Genomic DNA, 767 nt, shown 5'->3' with positions numbered 1-767 from the left:
CCACTAAGCCACCACTGCCCGAAGTACTGCAGTGACGAGTAAACTAGTCACACTTGTTCTGTATGTGTCGTGTGTAAAGGTGGAGGAGCTCCTTACCTAAGAGCCTCTGCAGCTACAGCCTCACATGACGAGGCAGCTTCGGTCGCAGCCTCCGCTGCGGCAACGGCGGCGGCTGCGGCATTATTCAAGGTGGCCTCCAGTCTCTGGATAGCAGAGGCCTCAGCTGAGGAGTTACCGCTGCCTGGGAAAAAAAAAAAACAACATTTGACCTCATGTCAGAGTATAGAGAGCGGGGACTAACTTGGAACAGCTGCAGCAGCAGGTGGTCGGTTTCCCCCCCCCCCCCAACACGTGTAGAAGGAAAACACAGCAGGTCTTACCCACGACACTCAGAGAAGTGACACCACCATTGTTTTGACGTGACAGGTGTTCCTTATGACACACCGAGCACATGCCATTAGTCCTGGGATTGCCATAGAAACCACACCCGGTGGCGCAGAGCATAGGAACGGGGCTCTGATTGGTCTCCTGGGCCATAGTCTCGTCTGCTGCCCGGTGCACTGACCTGTAGAGCAACAAAGAGGCAGCAATACATTGGTCGGTGTCAGTTGCTGAGTGAAGGCAACATCAAGACAACGTCAACAATTCTCCAATTATGGCACAGAAGATCAGCAGTTATACAGAATTTCCCACTGTATCTACACCACTACCACTCCAACACACTGTAACCTTTCGCAGGACTCCCAACTGCAAGCCAGTCTGTTAAC

The 767-nt window shown here is 52.7% G+C and overlaps 1 protein-coding gene across 1 annotated transcript; it reads right to left on the bottom strand.

Annotated features, from left to right (window-relative positions):
* Positions 1 to 38: 38 nt before the first annotated feature.
* Positions 39 to 597, bottom strand: LOC103399424 (AN1-type zinc finger protein 5-like). The gene is made up of 2 exons (XM_008338114.3): positions 381 to 597; positions 39 to 241 (listed from the first exon to the last, which is right to left on the bottom strand). Exons 1-2 carry the CDS (start codon positions 535 to 537, stop codon positions 93 to 95), a joined length of 306 nt encoding a protein of 101 aa, XP_008336336.2. The 5' UTR covers positions 538 to 597; the 3' UTR covers positions 39 to 92.
* Positions 598 to 767: the final 170 nt, after the last annotated feature.

Source organism: Cynoglossus semilaevis, unplaced genomic scaffold (assembly GCF_000523025.1).
Source record: "Cynoglossus semilaevis isolate Cse_v1.0 unplaced genomic scaffold, Cse_v1.0 C19023504, whole genome shotgun sequence".
Lineage (NCBI taxonomy): Eukaryota > Metazoa > Chordata > Actinopteri > Pleuronectiformes > Cynoglossidae > Cynoglossus > Cynoglossus semilaevis.
This window is presented reverse-complemented; position numbering and strand designations above follow the sequence as displayed.